Source organism: Merops nubicus, unplaced genomic scaffold, assembly GCF_000691845.1.
Source record: "Merops nubicus isolate BGI_N331 unplaced genomic scaffold, ASM69184v1 scaffold30249, whole genome shotgun sequence".
Taxonomy (NCBI): Eukaryota; Metazoa; Chordata; class Aves; order Coraciiformes; family Meropidae; genus Merops; species Merops nubicus.
The window spans coordinates 31890-50186 of record NW_008630832.1 but is presented as its reverse complement, the minus strand read 5'-3'; the positions used below and the strand labels follow the sequence as shown (position 1 = coordinate 50186).

Sequence of the window (18297 nt, the reverse complement as noted above, 5' to 3'; positions counted from 1 at the left end):
TTTATTCCTTGAAGATACAAAACTGAAATTGAGACAAAGGGTAGTTTGTGGTCCAAACTGATAATAACTGATAATAATAATAGTTTTGTATCACCTTTACAAAAGCAATGTGGCATTTGAGTGACTGAAGGGACCTGCATGTATTCAGTCAGAAGGGCTGGTTAGGAGGCAAGGGCTGAAGAAGCCACAACAGCAGCACTCAGCTCTCTCTGCTCAGCTGGTCCATGAATTGCTGCACAGTTTCTTTCAGGTTTCAAGCTTCATTTGAGCTATTTATACAGTAGCAACAAACAACAGCAGAAACAGCTAACCTGGCTTTGCATTTCAATCTTAAGTGCAGTGTGGCTTGCACAGATACACTTGAGTAGTTGGGTTTTATAGGAAAAGGATTTGGGAGGCTGTTCCCAAAGTTCAGTGCTGTTAACACGACGTGGTATTTATATTGTACTGCAGCTTAATGAATATTAGAGATGAAAGATAGAGAAAGGTGAAGGAGCACCAAGTTAGATGTGCCTACAAAACAAATAACTAGTAAGTATGCTGTTTTGTTTGGCTCATTTCTGTGTATATGGCTGAATCAAGAAAACATACTTTATACAGAACTGAAGAGACCTAATGTGCTGTTTATTGACACATGCACCAAGTCCCTGGTAATAAAAACAAATGAAACAGTGTAATTAGCTTTCACGTTAACAACAGGATTTAATGGGTGTTTATTGTCCACAGGGTGGTATTTAGAAAAACTTCCCCATAGATTTGCCATAATTAAATTACCTCTTATAGTTCTGTTGGAATAGTATGCATTTTATGCTTGTGAACAGTGCATTTCTTTGCATGCCAGAGGTAATTTTTAGGAATTTTCTGTTGGCTAAGATAATATGCAAAATCCATGGCTCTCGAATGACCTGGAGGACTGACTTTTTTTTCATGCTACTCATAACACAAAAGAGATTCTGTGTATTACATGTTCTTGCACTGTAAGACTAGCAGCAGACTTTTGGCCATCTATTCCAGTCTTCTGTTTGTTGCAGGTCACAGATCTTTGTCCAGTTTGCCAAGGAGCCTAGTAACTGGTGCTTGAGCAATGTGTCTTATGGAAAGCATCAAGGGATGGATGGAAAAATCTGTGAACTTATTTCAGTAGCTTGTTTGAATGGTCCCTCACATTCCCATTATTTTGTGTCTGATTTGTCATTTGATTTTTTGTGCAAGTTTGTCTCTCAGTCTCTTGGCATTTGAATCTATCTAGTTCAAAATTTAAAAGAAGATTTGTATAAAAATCTAAAATTTAAGCCTGTGGCCAAAAATGTATCCTGATTTTCCAGAGTTTCCAAACCATGATCTTTCTGTTTTGCAAAATGGCACTATTACTGGCTGTCACCTTATAGGGTGTCTCTGAGGGAAAACACGTGGTGCCTAATTCCTGTCTGTTAACATGATTTTTCCTTCAGGAGGCGGCCAGAAACTGTGACCACTATCAAGTATCATTTGTGAGAATCAAATTTACTTTCTTGTCAGTCCAAGTTGTAATCTACATATTGTAATCTCTGAGCTTTGGTGCAATTGGGGGGGTGTTTATCCCTTCTTTGCCAACTGAGCAAAGAGCCTCACAGAGGTAGGATGCTGCCTGTGCATCCTCAGGAAGGATTTTTACTAAGAAGGAATTTTGCTAATTGTGACCAAGAGACAGAAAGCAACTGTCAGTGGAAGGTGCAAAACATGTAGATCATTTTGCAGCTGCTGAGGACTTTTGTCATTACACAGGCAGTCTTCCTGGAGATGCTGCAATGCCAGCAAGCTCCTGGCTTCACCCTAGAGACTGGTTGAGTGCCCTGTGTGGTACTAAAATGCACCAATGGCACTTTGACCTTTTGTTTCAGAAGGATTTGGTTTCATTTCTGATAAGCAATGGCTTTTTGTGCAGAAGTTGTTTTGTTATAGTAACTTTAACATTTCCAATGGCAGCAATTAATATAGCTGTCTCTGTTTTCTTTAAAATTAGGAGCTTTGAATTTGTGTCCTTTCAGAATTAAAAAAAAAAAAACAAGTGGAGAAAAGGATTCAGGAGATCACTGTGCTAGATATATTACAACTATCTAAAAGATCTGTACATTTTTATAACTAGGCAGTATTTGCACGAGTAGAATGTGTCTGTCTGACTTATCACCACTTGTGTGCTGTCCTTACAGGTCACCTGTCAGTTAATTCTCATAACTTCCAGTGATTTTATCTGTTGATATTGGCTGTTTGTGGTAGTTAAGTAAGAGTGCCTAACACTAAACATAGATCAAGTGTATTTCAAGGATCTACAGAGTTTTCAACACTAAAATCTCATTCATTCTAAAATTTCTTCATTCTGGCATATGACTTCTAGTATTTCTTAGCTCCAGCAGTTTTTTCTGAAGTATTCTATTACTGCTGCTCTTTTAATTTTTCTTAAATTTACAGGATTGCATTAAAGCTATTACTTTTGGTGGGTTTTGTCTCATTGAAACAATAGGTAATTTTTGTGCATTCTGATTAGCATGAAAAGGAGACTTGTTTTTACTGTAGCATTTGTTATAACAAATTGATTTGATGTAATGTCTTGATTTTCTATAGAAGCACAAGCTATTTCTGGACATTCAGTGCCTTGAAAGCTTTCAAAAATTAATAGTATCTGGGCTTGGATCCTGAGGAGAGTAGAATCAAAGCATATTAAACAGGTTTTATTACAATGAAGGATTTATTTGCAGTTCTTTCTAGCTCAGCAGGTTGTTCCCTTTGGTCTGACATACTTCAGACAGAGCTTTGGTCACTTTTTCTTACTGACTGGCATAATTCTGCATTATTGTTGGTGGAGGTTTCCCATTTACTTCAGTAGGAACAGTGAAGGAGTTTAGTATATTCATTGTTGATGTGAGGAAGATGTTCCTGGTATCTTAGTGGAGGATGGAATGCAGTCTCCTTATAAACGATTTAAGAATTCCCTACTAACTACCCATCTACATTTCTGTGCTATTACAGCAAATGTGTTCATGTGCCCTGTTACATTCCTATGGTGCAAGCTTTCTCGGTAAGACAGCTTTGAAAACACATGAATCTCAGAAAAAAGGATTTGCTAAATCATCTGAGAGATGTTTCTGTATTACAAAATAGGGGAGACCATGTATCCTTTTTGTATCTTAATTGGGTTTTGTAACAAAGTCATTTTGTCTCCTCTGCAGACAACTTCAGCAGCAGCAAGCAGAACTTGAAGTACATCAAAGAGATGGGCTGTCATCCTATGACTTATCTCAGGTGAAATTTCTCAAGTTTTTATTTCTGTGCCTCTGATCTTTTAAAATGTAAATCAATAGCTGATTTTGGCAGAATTAAAAATACATTTTGGCTGTCTCTGAATTTCTTTTTCAAATATGATGGAGGGAATTACCTTCCTCTGTGTATTTCAACAGGTGCCTGTTCCAAGTATACCAGCTAACGTTCATGAAGGTGGCAAGTCTGTGGAGAAGCCTGATGCTATCTTCTCCCAAGAGAGAGATCCTCGATTTGCTGAGATGTTTGCTGGAATAACTGCTTGTAAGTGAATGTCTCTGAAGTTTAATACTATATTAAGCTTGGTTACATGCTGTAAAGCACAGCTTTGAGAGAATGAAGAGAAACTACAACATGGCAGAGAAGTTTCCAAGCAACGTCAGTCTTCAGAATGTTTCCTAGAATATGCCTGTAGCTGATATTTCCCCTAAAGATAATGAGGAGTAATGTCAAGGAGGGAAGGACAGCTTTTGTGTCACCACAGACAGCAGCCTATTTTTGATTCTCTTTTCATTTCACAGAGGCACCTTAAGCAGTGTTTGTAAATACTAAACTTACTGAGCAGAAACTGCGGTTTCTAAGTATATATATATTTTCTTTTCTGAACAGCAGATGTGGGTTCCTCTCTCTAAATACACATCGGTTAAGGAAGTTACCATGTGGTCTTAAGACAAGCTTGCAGTTTTTTATCATACCACCAGCTTTTGCACTGTTGCTTTCAAAGACGTGCTACTTTGAAGTGTAATAATATACTTATTTTCTGGTGTATTTGAGGCATCTCCAGTCATACTGCCTGTCGGTGAGTCCCTGCTCCTCTTCCCACAACTTTTGAACTAGTTGGCAAGTTCTTGTAAGAGCAATAGGAATCTCAGAAATAGTATAGTCCATATTTCATGAGAATTAGTGAGGATAAAGTCCTTACTGAGTGCCCTTGATAAAGGACTTCCCAGCCCTGTTCAAAGAGGTAGCAGCCAACTTGTCAGGCACGCAGAAGTAGCTAACTCAAACTAGTCCCAGCCTACAAAATCTATCTGTAGGAAATCAGGCTCATTAATTCCACTGCTTGTGGAAGAACTCGTTTATTGTTCTTAACCATCCTTTACTGAAAAAGAGAAGTTTTTACATTTCTTCTAAATAAATCAATGTGGAAGTGTCACACAGTACATGAAGGAAACAACCCACAGGGATTGACTCCAGGGGTGCTGGGAGATGACTTCACTGCATTGGTTTCTGATGTCTGGCCTTTTCACATGGAGAAGGCATTGTAACTGCAGGATAGGCTTGATATTCTGTCCTCCTGTTGCTAAGACTTCTCTGTTATTCCTGTTCATCCTTGTCTGTCTACTCTAACAGTGAAGTCAACAGCTGAGGCCATAAAAGGGGTCCATTAGAAGGTAGCAAGACTCCAACCCTAAACATCAGAATATGTTTTCCCAAGCCAGAACATCTTGGTTTTAGGCTGCCTGATTGGCTCTTTTTCAGAGAGCTGTCAAGTGTTTGTGGGGAGGGGTTAGGGTTAAGGGTCTATCAAGCTGTGAGGTAGCTGGGAGAATATGTTCTTGGAAATGCCATTACTCATTTCATTCTTATCAATTTACAGGCTATGCTTTTTTTGGGATATTTACCCTGTGTGAATTTCTCATGGGAGCTGTGATCAAGGTCACCTCTGAATAATAAAAAGAGATGGTTCACAGTTAGAGATGAGATACGCAGTCCAAAACCAATATTGACAAACCTGCATGCTGCCTGCAAGACATTTGCATTATGTTGATAGCCAGTCTCATTCCCTGTTCTGTTCTGTAAAAATACAGGTTGGAGATTGTTGCCATAATTGCATGCAGTAGCCACACATAGTTAAAAAACAAAAGCAGGGAGAGAAAGCCTGGATTCACCCATTCATTCAGTTTAGCTGTTCCCTTTCTTTTTGGCCTCATCCTGTGGCACAGACCCTGGTAGCTGCCATGGCAACTCTGGTCCACTTGAGGAATTCCAGTTCATTTAGGGTACTCTCAGTTTTGCTGATGAGTTGTTCTCAAATATCTGAAGTACTCGCAGGATTTTGGCTCAGTCTTTTCCAACCCTGAGAATTTGGTATCGCTGTAAAGGGTGGCCTTAGGAAATGGGACATCTCATGCAAGAGTGACATTAATGCAAGCAAAGGCAGAATCATCTGTCCTTCTCAGAAATATCCCAACCCATTCTCAAGTCTTCCTACTGCAGAACCTTGTCTCCATTTCTCCTTGTTTTTTAATATGAGAGCATAGGTTTGCAGCCCAGACCAAGTGTCTCTCTTGCGCAATATGTAACCAGTGAAGAATTTCTACAAATGTCTACATTACAGAGGAAAAACAATGCTAGCTTGCATCAGTGCCATAAGTAGTACTTCTCCGAGGCTCCTGTGAGGCAATTTAAGGTGACTTTTTCCTTCACAAAGGTGAGCTTTAGATTCTTGTTAGGAACACTATGTAAGAAGAATGTAGGTAACAGAGAAGAGCTGTTGTGTGTTTGAGGCTTTTGGTGAGCCACACTCACAGGGTCTCCAAAAGACAGGGAAAACTAAAAAATATTTCTGTTACTGGTGAGTTGAGTGGGCCTTTCATCCAGGAGAACATCTTGTGAAACAAGTGGAAATTTGAAAAGAGCAAAGGGGAAAAAGAGAAGGCAGACTTGATTTCCAGGCCTGTCAGAGGGGCATAGCAACAGATGATTGCCATCCGTCAGTGAGTTGTGTGGTGTTACGCACTTGGAAGTAGTAAGGGAAGAGGTGGAAAGTGAATAAATAGTGGTGGAGCAGGCCTTTAAATTATTTTAAGTAAAGTGAGGTTTCCTTGGGCTTTGGAATAATGTGATGCCAGAAAATTAAAGGACCAAATGGCACTGTTCACCCAGTCTCGTTTCATTCAATTAGAGCTTGATCTCCAGTTGCCACATTAAGAGTAGACTATAAAAGTTAATGGCATCTCCATGAGTGTGTTACTCACTATGCTAATCTGCTTTGCACCCCACCGGGATGCTTGCATCCTGTTTCATGGCTCCCTCAAGCCACATATAGGACAGCAGAATCCATAAGAGACCAGTGTTTTGCCTTGCCACAGCTCAAGTGCCCAAGTCTTGCAGACACAGAAGCAGACTGTCTCCAGCCAGCTGTGGGACTGAAATGCAGGTGTAGGGGCTGCGGGATCACCCAGGCTTGGAGGTGCTCACCGTGAGATCTGCAGGCATGCCACCAGGCTGCCTGGGAGAGTCGGGTACTCCTCCCCGGCTGTCCTGGAGAGAAACAGGCTGTCAGCTGGTTAGGACAGGGGCTCTTAGACACTTTTCCTTGGGACATTTAACCCAGTGAGGTGTGGGCCCTCAGCTGCTACCTCAGTACAAAGAGGCTGCATAACAGCAGCCGCCCTGGAGGGCTTCTTCTGCAGCCAGAAACATACCCTTGCCCTGCAACCATCCCCAGGGAGGCCACAAAGGTGCACGTGCCTCAGACCAGGCTTGTTTCATTTTCCCAGGCAGACTCTCCAATCTTTCTCCTAGAAAACTCCTGTTCTCTTTGCAGTCTGCAGCTGTGACTCGTGCACCCACCACATGCCTCCGCCACTCTCTCTCCCATTCCTTCTCCTGCCTCCATGTTCAGGAGCAGCTCCCAGTGAGCACAGAGGAGGCCAGGGCTCCGTAGCCGGAGCGCATGTACCACTGGTATGTTCCATGCAAACAATAGCTTGAACAAGGTACCTCTTGGGAAGAGGGTATGAAGTAGACACAAACCAGCTGTGCCTCTAGTTTCATACTGAATTGTCATATAACACTTTGTGTCAGTCCTGATGTGTTCCACAGGGTGTCTTCATAAAGCTTTTAGCAGGAAAGAAAAATCCCTGCTGCGCATATACATAGCACTTCTCATTCAATAATTTTGCCTTCATTTTCTCATCCCCTAAACTCTTATCTTTCCATGATTTGTTATTCTTTTGTAGCAGATAAAAAGATGATGGCCTCAGCATCCACAGCAGGAAACCAGCAGCTTTACTCACAGGGAAGCCCATTTCAGCCAGGACATTCAGGAAAGACTTTCAGGTACTGTAGCCCAGATACTTCTGTCTGATAGCTGAAGACTGTTCCCTTTTAATCTAATGGAAACAAAAGCAATCTACAATGCAAAGAAAGATGCTTTCTTTACACGAATGAACTTTGCTTTGTGTATACTTTACTCCTGCAATGTCTCAGCACTTTGGCTAGACCTATAATAAGCTGAGATGACTTGGATATCTCTGTTAAAAATAGTGACTGATAAGTAAATACTAGTTGCTGTGATGATGTAAATGGAATAAAAGCTGAGGAGCAGTAACATCACAAAGGCAAATAAATCTGAGGGGTCATGAAGCAGGCTCAGAGATCTGAGGAACATTCAACCGAGCTAGGAAGGTGCAAAGACAGAGCTGTCAGTACTTCTGCAGGCTGGCTTGAAGGGCATCAGTGTGGACACCTTACTAAAAGGAACAGAGGAATGCTTCATCTGTAGACACTGGTGAGGGCTGAGACACTGGCATGGATGTTTTTTTAAGGCAGCTTCCAAGTGCACATAAGGTCTGGCATTTTCTGAAGCATTTTTGAGTTATTCCAAGTGTGTGTCATTGAGAGCCACCTGGAAATACAGATTTGGCTAACCTGAAGTTTCAGAGTTTGCCTTCGTCTCCATTCACTTCTTGAGAGTGTGGTAACAGTGGTTATATTCACCTTGGTGCCTTTTGTATCACCTTCTGGGACTGTCATACTGGAGTTTCATTCTCCTGTTTTAGGCAAACTAAGGTTGTGAAAGTGAAGGAACAGCCATTCAGAGCCTGTCAGTTCCAGGAATTAGAAAACATCTGCAAACAATAATTTTATTTAAACCAATGTGTTCTTAAAGTTGTAATTGTTAATCATCTCAGTGGGGAGAAATAAAATCCCTGTGCGTGTATTTTGTCAACTTAAAACCAAGAATAACTTGGGGAGGATATGAGTAAATTAAAATGCCTTTTAATTAGATATTGGATATTGGGTATTCCTGGATGGTTGACTTGCCATCTTGGGGTTTGGCATGTGTTTTGTTCGTTTCCTTTGTTAATTCCTGATGTTTAACTATAGCTTTTTTCCTACTGCCATGCTATTACATCAAGCAATGACACATCTGCCAGCATTTCCACCCTTGATGAACTGTTCTCCCTGAATGCTCTCCAGGCTGGTCCATTCAGCTATTGACCCTGGGCAGCCTTTAGGCACTATTTTGCAGACTCCTGGTTTGAAAGTATATATTCTAGATGCAGTCCAAGCCCCTTCAACAATGGGACTCGCCAGTCCATCTAGGAGGGACTTGACAGTGGGACCAGCCCTCCCCAGCAGCTGTTGTGTGCTTCCAAGTTCAGCCAGATTTAGTTGGACTTTGGGTCACATTTCCCTCTTTGGAGACCCTGTGGTAGTGAAAAAATTAAAATTTAAAAAATAGAAAACAAACTCTACGAAGAATTCCTACTACACGCTTTGCTTTTAGGCAGCATAAGAAAAATGGAGTAACAACTCCTGTGTTCAAATGCTTGCCACATTTTCTTTCCACTCTGGGAGGGACTTTGTTAGTCTTCTCAGAGGATTTAGAATCCTGCATCCTCTCTGCTCACCATTGTTTGCTTCTTTTCCCAATCTGCTCACCTCTTTCTCTGTAAAATGATTGTGAAAATAGACAATAGGGAAGGGACTGGAGAAAAGAGCAAGCTGTTTCAGTTGGTGAACAGAAGCATTTTTACATGTTCTGTCTTCACTTATATATTTATATATAAAATAATAATTGACTATTTTTATATATACAAACATATAAAAGCACATTCACAATGTGTGGTTATGTGAATTCAATATCTGTATTGTTATATATATTATTATTCTAGATTTCTATGAGAATAAAATGGTAAAGTGGAGCAGTTCTTCATTAAAATTTCCTGTCTATTAGAAATTTCAGGGAAATTTCTCTGTGATAAAATTCAGTAATGGGAAAACAGCTAACATAAACAAGTTCCTTTGGAAATACTTTTTTTCCTTAAAATTCCAAAGCGATTACATTAGTTTAAGCGTTTTCCTTCATTATTCTTTTGGCTGGGTGTAAAACTGCATGCTCTTTTTTAGCATCAGTTGGTGCAAATAGGAATTAAAAGCTCCAATTGTTAATATATAAAACACACTTCTTCATTTCCCAGGCAGGAAAGAAATAAAGAAGTACTTACAAGTATCATCTTTTCATGCATTTTCATTTAGGGTGACATTTAAGCAAATGCTTAAGTACTGTTGATTTTAAGCACAAATTTCAAATTAAGTACCTGCTTGAATACTCTCTGCAAGCAGGTGTTTTTACTGCTTTAAACACTCAACTACTATGGAGCTAAGTGTTTATGCACTGTGTGCTAGACTCATTTCATTCTTGCAAGCCCCTTCAAAGAGATACAGAATTGTAATTCAAAATAATTTTGCCCTCTGTGTCTGTTTGAAGTGATACTTTAGAATGCCAAGGTATTTCATCCTATAACAACGGTTTAAAGTAATTTTCTATTAAGACAGATCGAGCAATTAGTTTTAATGTGATTACCAAAATTTCTGTATCTGGAATACCATTTGTGCATCAGGAATATATCCTACAAACGGGGCACTGTTTCTCTTCCTTCAGTTCATCTGTGGTACACGTGCCTGGTGTGAACGACATCCAGTCTTCTTCATCAACAGGCCAGAACCTAACCCAGATATCTCGCCAGCTAAATCAGAGTCAGGTTGCCTGGACAGGAAATCGTCCACCATTTCCAGGACAGGTATTGACTAAAGGTGTTTTATTTTCATGGTCGTTAAAGATTTGCAATCTCTTTGCTCTTTACAACAGAACGAGTAAACCCTAAACACCATTTATAATGGGATTAAATATATTTTGTCATTAGCATTTGTGACCGGAGAGAAAGAGTTCTCCCACTTCTGTTCCTTGGCAGGTTCTAACAGATTGAGGCAGCTGCCCTGTACATCACTGCATTTGGTTTGTAGCAGTGTTCATAATAGTGGCAGCTGCTATGCTGACATAAATCCCAGTGGAAGGTCTCAGTTCTGCACTTATTTTTACGTGTGGACAGAATGAAAGAAAAGAGGACAGCTGTTAGGCTTTGGTATGAAGCCTGTGCATTAAATCTTTCTTGGACCAAGACCTTGCACCCAGCAGTGTTACCCACAGTTAGCAGAGTTAGCAGACAAGGGCACACACAAATCCAGGCATGAGTTCAGAGCAGAGGCAGCTTGGCCCATTGCCCCTCCCTTGGCACTGCCTGGTGTAGTTCACACTGTGTCCTGTGCTGGAGGAAATGGCACGTCCCTCTGTGAGGTGCCCTGCCCTCGACAATGTTAGCCCAGAATTACTACTTCTTCTGTGTAACAAGAAGAAAAACTGGTTTGAAACTCTGTTAAAGACAAAGATTATGAAATAATCATGCTTGAGCTATCATTAATGCTACTCTTAATCACTCTTGACTTTCCATTGTTCAGTAGACAAGAATGGCATGTTGGGATGGACACTGAATAATTTTTCAGTATGAAATGAATTCAGTAATAACTGAATTATTTCCACATTAATCACTGATTCTTCCCAGCCCTCAGTGTGCCATGGTTAGTCTGTCACACCTGTTTAATGAAATCCAGTTGTAACACTGACCTTTGGGGTTTTTTTGAACAATATGGAGTATGCTGAATTTGACTAAAAAAATTACTCATCCTTCTTACTGTCCAATTCTGTCCAAGTCAACAGAGTTTGTATGTGACTGAAGGGAAATTGGAGTTCATTCATCCATCAATCATAAATAAAGTAAAATAGAGTTAAGCCTTGCAGAAATGACATATCATGCTCTCATTGCCGTTGTGGAAGCCTTTAGAAATGTAAGATTTCTTAGCTTGGAACTGAGCTGAAGGCTTAATAGCATCTTCATCATGTAATACGCCTGTTGGGATCTGTTTTCCTCCCCCAGCTCCCCTCCGTTTGTCCAAGCGAATAGCATCACTGGAGTGCGTTGATTGCCAATAACAGTGCACATCGTTACAAGTATCCAGAGATGTAATCACCTTTAATTTCTATTTGTGGAACTGGCTAGGCAAGGAATTTTTCTTGGAACTGCTGGATTTGTTCGTGTTGTGGGAAATGGTTTATAAGCAGATTCTATCTGTAGCATTATCCGTTGCTGTAGCACAGGACTTTGGATGAGACACTTCACCTCCCTTAGTCTCAGTGTATGTTTCAAAGCAGTCTGCAGTGTTTAATCATTTACATAACATTCTTGGAGGTCCTATGATGAAGCCATTATGTAGATGAAAATGACAGCAAGTTGGTTTTTAATACCCTTGAATTTATTCTGCTGCCCAGTTGAAGTTAGAATGTTCCTTCCCTCCTCACAGGGCAGGTGGTTCACACCCTCCCCCAAGCCCTTTACAAGGCAGAGTAATTTTGCTGCCCATACTTCCTAAGCAGGGAGAGAAAACAGCTCATTAGCTGTGAAACTTCTTTGGCCATTTTCTCCCAAGCACTGGAAACTCTGGTCATCTGAGAACTGCATTTATTCTGCAAGACATTCAGATAACCATGATTTTACTGTGGCGCTGCAAAATCAAAACACGTGGCAAATAAAGGTGAATTCTTTATGCCTGTTCAGCTTGAGATTAGTCCTTGTAATAGAGGTGAAAGAAATTGTGCTTTTCCAAATAGCTCTGATACTGAGTACGTGCAAGCTAGTCAGCAAGAGACCTGTAAACGTTGGTTTATAGTCTCTTGTGTTCCTTATTCAGCAGTAAGTTGGCTTTGATAGGAATGAAATATGGCTGAGACAGGAATAACGTGCCTGTTTCCATCTGCAGAGTTTACTTAGTCTTTACATTGCTAAAAACTGTGTCTGCTGTGCTGTTCCTCAAGAATAAAACTCATTCCTTCTTTTACTCCTTTCTCCTCAGCAAATTCCATCTCAGTCTGGCAAGGCTCAGTCATCTCCCTTTGGCATTGGAACAAGTCACACCTACCCAGCTGATCCATCATCTTACAGCCCCCTCTCCAGCCCAGCCACCTCTTCTCCAAGTGGGAATGCCTACTCCAGCTTAGCAAACCGAAGTGCAGGATTTGGTGAGTTTTAGATGACATAACACAGAAATGCACATAAAAATGAAGTTCTCCAGCATTACCTTCATTAAAAATCCTCCAGCCTGTTCTTTTGGTGGGTCGATGGGGAAGCCCAGGTGGTCAAAGGGTTTAGCTTTCTCCAGTTGAGCACAGTGGGCAGAAATAACCTCTTTCTGCCATGATGCATCTCCTCCACATCCAACACACTTCAGAGTATTGTGGCATTTTAATGGTATGAGAGAACTTTTTTGTTTTCAGTAAATGGTGCCATGAAAGATTCAAAAGATCACTAGTACACATTATCCTAAATTGTGGTCAGCAGGTTGGATTTCTTTTTACTTCTCAGGAGAACACTTAAATGGCACAAATTCACATTATTTTCATTTTTCAGCTTCCCTAACTGCATTGGTGAGTCCTCTTGCCCACAGTTGGCTTGTTGAAGCTTGGCTGGATACAGGATTTTTTTGTACCCCTGCTGCCACTAACCTAATCAAAGTAGATGCCGTGCTTTTAAATGGCTTTATTTTCTTATTATGTGCTAATTTAGTGGTTTTCAGAGTGTGACCTAGTGGGTGACCTCTGCGCTTCACTAGCAGAATAATATTCAAGAGTAAAAAACATTATAGATCCGTCAGTGATGAACATGTTGAGTCTGTGAAAAATGTTGCTGGCTGTTGACAATGTGCAATTCTAAAAAGCATAGGTAGCAGTGTGCTGACATCTCTTGTTTCTCTCTTGTCCCCTGAGGATGAAATTGGTGCAGATCTGTTGCAGATCAGCCTCACCGAGCACAGACCTGTGCTGCCTTGCCTGGAAAAAGTGCATTGAAACAGAGCTCTTCCCACAGAGCTTATCCATGCCTTCATTTCCACCAGGCTTTGCACGTTTGTTTATGAGACAGCCTTGCATTTCAGGCCTAAGCTACTTGGCAAGAACCCTTTCACCTAATGAGAAACATTTCCTGACCTACATCAGTTTGGATGCTATTAATAACAGCCTTCACAGAGACAAATGTCTTGAACCTCTGGCTGGCAGTAACCATGTTGCTGAAAAAAAGCATTTGCTTCACTGAATTAATCTCAGTGCATTGTTCTGAGAAAAAAAAAGAAGAAAAAACCCCACAACAACAAAACAACACCACTCTGACAACTTTCTTTCCAAGAGTAATGTAGATGAATTTTGTTTTGTCCTATAAAATGGCTGCAAGGTTTCTGAGTCAGCTGAGTTATTGGTTGTGGTAATGTCAGTAAGGGAGGAGCTGTGATTATCTCCTTCAAACGTGATAGAAACACGTCACTACAGCCTGTTTGCTTTCCTGGAAAATGGTCACTTTAGCTGCTTTGCATGACTTAGCTGGAAGCCAAAAGGTCTGCATTAGGGACATGTTTATGTACTCTCTGAAGCCATGACTCTGAGCAGTGACTGATTTGACATGACCGTTTGGTTATTGGAGACCTGACATAACACGTGTGTGGAAGTTTGGCACAGGAAATTTGGCACCCTTGGCGGAGGTCACTGGTAGCTGGGGAGAACCAGATCTACTCAGCTTGGTTCTCTGCAGTGAGAGGAAAATGGGCAAAACACAGTGGGAGTAGTTCTATAGAAAAAAAAAAAGGAGAAAATATTTGGAGGAAAATCATAAGCCTGGTGGCAAGCTTTCTAAGATGCTATTTCTTAGAAGGAGACGTTGTAAAAACTGAAGGAAAGTTGTCCAAAAAATGTATACGTCTGGGAGCAATCTGTAGAAAAACAGGGTAAAATGAGTCCAGCTTCAGTGTGATTTGTGACTGTACTCATGAAAAGCGTATGTGTAAAAGATGACCCAATTAATGTGTGGGGCATCATGGTTTTTTTTCTGGTAGACTATTTAGAAGAAATCCATCTCCCAGAAATCATTATTTTAAGTCTATTTACTGTAAAACCTAGCTGTGAAATTTAAATGGCCTCAGGCTTTTAAGAAACTATCACCATATGAACAGGATGATAATTTGCTGTAAACTGCACATTAAATAAATCTTTTTTCAGCTGTGATGTTGGAGGAAAGATAGTCCAGCAAAGTCACTTTGCATTTAATAGAGCAGTGTCTGCATTTAGGACAGCAAGGCTGTTGTCTGTTGATCTTATCTGCTTACAAAGTCCTACATCTGCTTACAGGCTTCTTAGATGAGTAGGTGACTGTACCCACTGCTCTATGAGAATTAGTCTTTTAAAGATAAAGAGCATTCAGAGGATGCAGTTTGATTTTTTTTTAAGGAAAATGGCAAATATTCCCTATTAGTGATTAAAAAGCAGTGGGGGAATGCTTGAAAATTGTCTTCCAGTGCCTGGTGTATGGTGTCACTGTTCATTTTGCTGTAAGCAGTTCACCTGCCATGTCTGTGAGGCCGTGGCAGTGGGCTTTGCTCTGGGGCTGGCCCCCACCCTACAATCAGGGCTGAAACTCCCTTTGGCTTCCACCCTGCAGGGACAGGGTGTCACTCAGGGGTTTTTTTTCTGTGAGTCATTTGCAAACACAGGCACTGATGGATGAGGCTTCAAAGGCAGGCGTTTTGAAGGAGCTACTCTCTGACTTCTGCTCTTTCTTCCCCTGGCCAGCTGAAGGTGGCCAGAGCAGCGGCCAGTTCCAGGGGAGACCTTCTGAAGTCTGGTCGCAGTGGCAGAGCCAACATCACAACCAGCAGAGTGGTGACCAGCATGCACACCCACAGCCCAGTCAGACTGAGGTGTTCCAGGTGAGGATTGTTCAGCAAGCTCCAAGACCCTCTGAGAGCTTCCCACCACTGGGCTGAGGAACCATGGCCCTCAATGACCGGGGTGCTAGCAGGGCTTGGAGCTATTACCTCCTTGCCGTGGGTCTGCGCTGCTACTAGTTGGTGTTAGCTACAACTGAGATGGGTTTGTTTTCTGCCAAAGAACAGCATCTTTGCTGATTTCAGGTCCTGTCTTCCCTGCTCTTTATACCCTGTACTTAGGGCTTACAGGTTTTGCAGAGGAGCCATTAGATAGTCCCAAACAGAGTGTCTTTCTTATCCTGGGGCTGGCCTCTAAAATCTCAGTCAAATCCAGTTTGACAGCAGTGTAATTCCCTTTGATAATTCAAGTAGGAAAGGAGTCTGATGCTGCACAGAAGATAATGGCTGATAATTTTTTAAGGTTAAACCCGGTCAGGTATCAGATAGCTGGTAAACAATCCTCTTCAACTACCTAAAGTTGTAATATTAAGTATCATTTTGGGCCTTCATTACAGATGGGGTGGGACTTTTTAAGTTAAATAGTAAGGTCTCTGTCCTCGTATAACTTGTTTTTAAATCAGATCAGGAAGGCAGTTTGCAACAAAACAATGCAGATAAATGCAGAAAAGACAGTTCAAGCCCCAAGCAAGGTTTAGAAGTGGAGCACCTCATTATCTTTTAGAAAGTAAATTCACCTACAAGATCAGGCTCGTGCTCAGTTGCTTGCAGGAACACTGCAGAAGAGAATTATTTTCAGAGCCTGAAAATAACCCTGTGTGAATCAACCATTGCTTTACACAGGAGCAAATAACATCAATACAACTGGAATAATACCCGTTCTTGCTTTTATCCCATGGCCCAGGCAAGATTAATCTGTTGCATCTCTGTCTGTAAGCAAAGTTTAATTGCTTTGCATGTACTTTAACCCAAAAGCATGTTCAGGGTAATTCCAGTGGAGCCCATGGCAGTGTGGCTCAGTGGCCCACAGAGACATGGGGCTCCAAGCAGTGTCTCACTTGTGCCTCAGCCAAGTGTTGTTTCCCAGCAAACATCTTATGAAATTAGTGGGAAGGAGGGCCAAGGGAGAAAGGGAGAACTGGGCTCACCTGCAGAGCTCTTGGAGGCAACTGTGCATTTGGAGGGAATTAGGATAATGGCTGGATGTGACAAATAACTTGGATGGGCTCAATTCAAAGGCTTCTGAGAAGCTTCTTGGACTGTTTGTGCCTGAAGCCAGCCCTGGGTTAGTAGATGTAAGGAGAGTGGCAGACTTGAGAAGGGAGCTACTGAGCCAAATCTGTACCTGAGGAGACCTTGCCCCAGAGGCCCCAGCAGCAGAAGTGCCTTCAGAGAGATAGACATTTAAACAGGTGGGGGCAGCTACAGCTTCCCCTTGGCTGGGGAGGAATGGAGGAAAACACAAAATAAATGCATGTTTTGGTCGGAAAAGGAAGTCTGACTTAGTAGACAGCAGCTTTCAGTGATTATTCCTTCACAGAGCAGATCCTGTGGGCTTTCTTATTTGCTCTTTAGGTTTTGCTTTATGCTAAGGATAATGAGCCATCGCTGGCAAAACTTGGATTTGCAGTAAGAGCTTATTATGGTAAGGACTGACAGGAAAAGCAAGTGTAAACTCTGGTTTTCTCAGCAAGGGAGATCTTTTTTCTGTGGCTTCGGTCTCCAGCTGAGAGGAAAGGTTGAGTATTTTTTTGAAACCTCGTGCAGGGACCTCACTTGGCTCAAGACACGTGGGAGCTGTTACCATGAAATCCCATTTCTCCTGAGAAGTTCCTGCCATCTCCTCTGCCTTTGTACATACATGAGGACTGCTTGGGCATCTTGGTAGCTGGGGTTGATGTCCAGTCTTTAGTGCTCCTCAGAGGACAAAGAGTAGTAGTAATGTGTCCACTTACAGAGTGCTGGGGGGGGGGGGGGTGCGAGCCCTCCGGAAGGGCGGCGGGGGGGGGGGGAGGGTGAGACCCTCCCCAAAGGCATGCTGACATAGTAAGACCCCCTTTCTCTAGGGTTCAGGTGTGAGATGTTGCGTACTTCCCATGTGCTGAAGCCAGAGTGTTTTCTTTTCTGCATGTGTAGCTACCCATTCCAAGGGGATTTGTTTCAGCCTGGGAGGAATACGGGGCAGCTCAAATGTACCTTACTCAGAGGAGGAATCCAAAACTTTCACCCTGCTAAAATCCTACCTCCTGTTCAGAAACGCTCCAACAAAACCTAAGAAGCACATCCACCTTAGGCCAGCCCCTGCACCAGTCTGCTTTTCACCTTATTTATCTAACCTTTGGCCTTTTCTGGTTTTACACTGGAAAGATGAACAGGAAATTGTTTGTGTCTGGGTAACGTGTTAGCCAGTGACACTTGACTTGGGCTTTTCCTTGTCATGCAGGACATGCTGCCGATGCCGGGAGATCCAACACAGGGTACTGGCAACTACAACATTGAAGATTTTGCTGACCTGGGCATGTTTCCACCATTTTCTGAGTAGCTTGCGAAGCAGAAATGGAAGTTCTTCTCCAAGGCCGTTTCAGTGTAAACTTGGCTCTGCTTTTTCTGTGTTGCTTTTCTGTAGAAGCTACTAAACCAGAAGACAAATTTCTCGTGTTTCAGCTAGTGGTGTAGGGCTTGCTCTCTCCTCCCTGGGGTGCATCAGTGCCAACAGAGGAGCTCCAGCACTTGTTAGTGTTCATTGACAGCTCCATTTAAAATTTTTTTAAAAATTTTATCTACCTCAGAGATGAAAAACTCTGGTTGATTTAAAAAACAGATCTCTGAGTCTTAAATATTTGAATGTGAATGATACCTAATATTTCCTTTGAATGGTAATTTTTAAATAGATAACGAAGTAACAAAGACTAACAGAGAAAAGGTAAGGTCATGTCTTGTTACAGTGCCTACCGCTCAATTTTGATGCCTTGCTTTAAGCTTAAGTTTCTGGAAACAGACACAATGCTCTGTTTTCTTTGATTCTTGTCATTTTTAGGTCATTTTAAACATGAGATTAAGCAACATAACATAGGCCTCTCTCACCAGAAGATGCAGCTCCGCCTTTTCTAACTTAAACTTGAATGTGTGTACATTTTGGTACTTTATGTATATCTTGTGCTGTATGGA

The 18297-nt window shown here is 41.6% G+C and overlaps 1 protein-coding gene across 1 annotated transcript in view; it reads left to right on the top strand.

The window, feature by feature from the left end:
* The window catches only part of ARNT2 (aryl-hydrocarbon receptor nuclear translocator 2), a 72392-nt gene extending 54518 nt beyond the window's left edge, over positions 1-17874 (top strand). Inside the window, exons 12-18 of the mRNA XM_008947418.1 lie at positions 3207-3279; positions 3435-3558; positions 7263-7362; positions 9974-10112; positions 12277-12442; positions 15035-15171; positions 17573-17874. Of these exons, the coding sequence (XP_008945666.1) occupies positions 3207-3279; positions 3435-3558; positions 7263-7362; positions 9974-10112; positions 12277-12442; positions 15035-15171; positions 17573-17671 (838 nt within the window). The 3' untranslated portion in view covers positions 17672-17874. The remainder of the gene's footprint in view (positions 1-3206; positions 3280-3434; positions 3559-7262; positions 7363-9973; positions 10113-12276; positions 12443-15034; positions 15172-17572) is intronic.
* Positions 17875-18297: the final 423 nt, after the last annotated feature.